The 392-nt window shown below is 38.8% G+C and overlaps 1 protein-coding gene across 1 annotated transcript in view; it reads left to right on the top strand.

Annotated features, from left to right (window-relative positions):
* Positions 1 to 86, top strand: part of EMH_0089050 (uncharacterized protein) — a gene marked incomplete at both ends in the record, with an annotated part of 762 nt that extends 676 nt beyond the window's left edge. Inside the window, one exon of the mRNA XM_013501377.1 lies at positions 3 to 86. Within this exon, the coding sequence (XP_013356831.1) occupies positions 3 to 86 (84 nt within the window). The remainder of the gene's footprint in view (positions 1 to 2) is intronic.
* Positions 87 to 392: the final 306 nt, after the last annotated feature.

The following is a 392-nucleotide window of genomic DNA, read 5'->3' as shown; positions in this document are numbered from 1 at the left end:
CAGCAGCAGCAGCAGCACCAGCAGCAGCAGCAGCAGCAGCAGCAGCAGCAGCAGCAGCAGCAGCAGCAGGAGCAGGATCAGGATGAAGATGGAGAGGGAGATATGCCTATTGAGGATTTGGAGTTTCTATGGCGTCGTGCATGCATGCAGCTGTCTATACACCGCAAAAAACATATATCTTTTTTAACAAAACATTTAAATTTTCCTTTTTCTGATGAAATGATTGAACTCGCTGCCTCAAGGCCCTGGCTTATATACTGGATGCTCCATGGCCTGGCTCTCCTCAATGCTCTACCTTTGTATGACTATAGAGAAAGGTATTTCTTTATATATATATATATATATATATATATATATATATATATATATATTTATTTATTTATTTATTTATA

The sequence above is a fragment of the Eimeria mitis genome, genomic scaffold (assembly GCF_000499745.2).
Source record: "Eimeria mitis Houghton genomic scaffold, Emh_scaff6794, whole genome shotgun sequence".
In the NCBI taxonomy this organism is placed as follows: domain Eukaryota; phylum Apicomplexa; class Conoidasida; order Eucoccidiorida; family Eimeriidae; genus Eimeria; species Eimeria mitis.
Note: the sequence above shows the minus strand (reverse complement) of the source record. Positions and strands in the feature narration are given on the sequence as shown.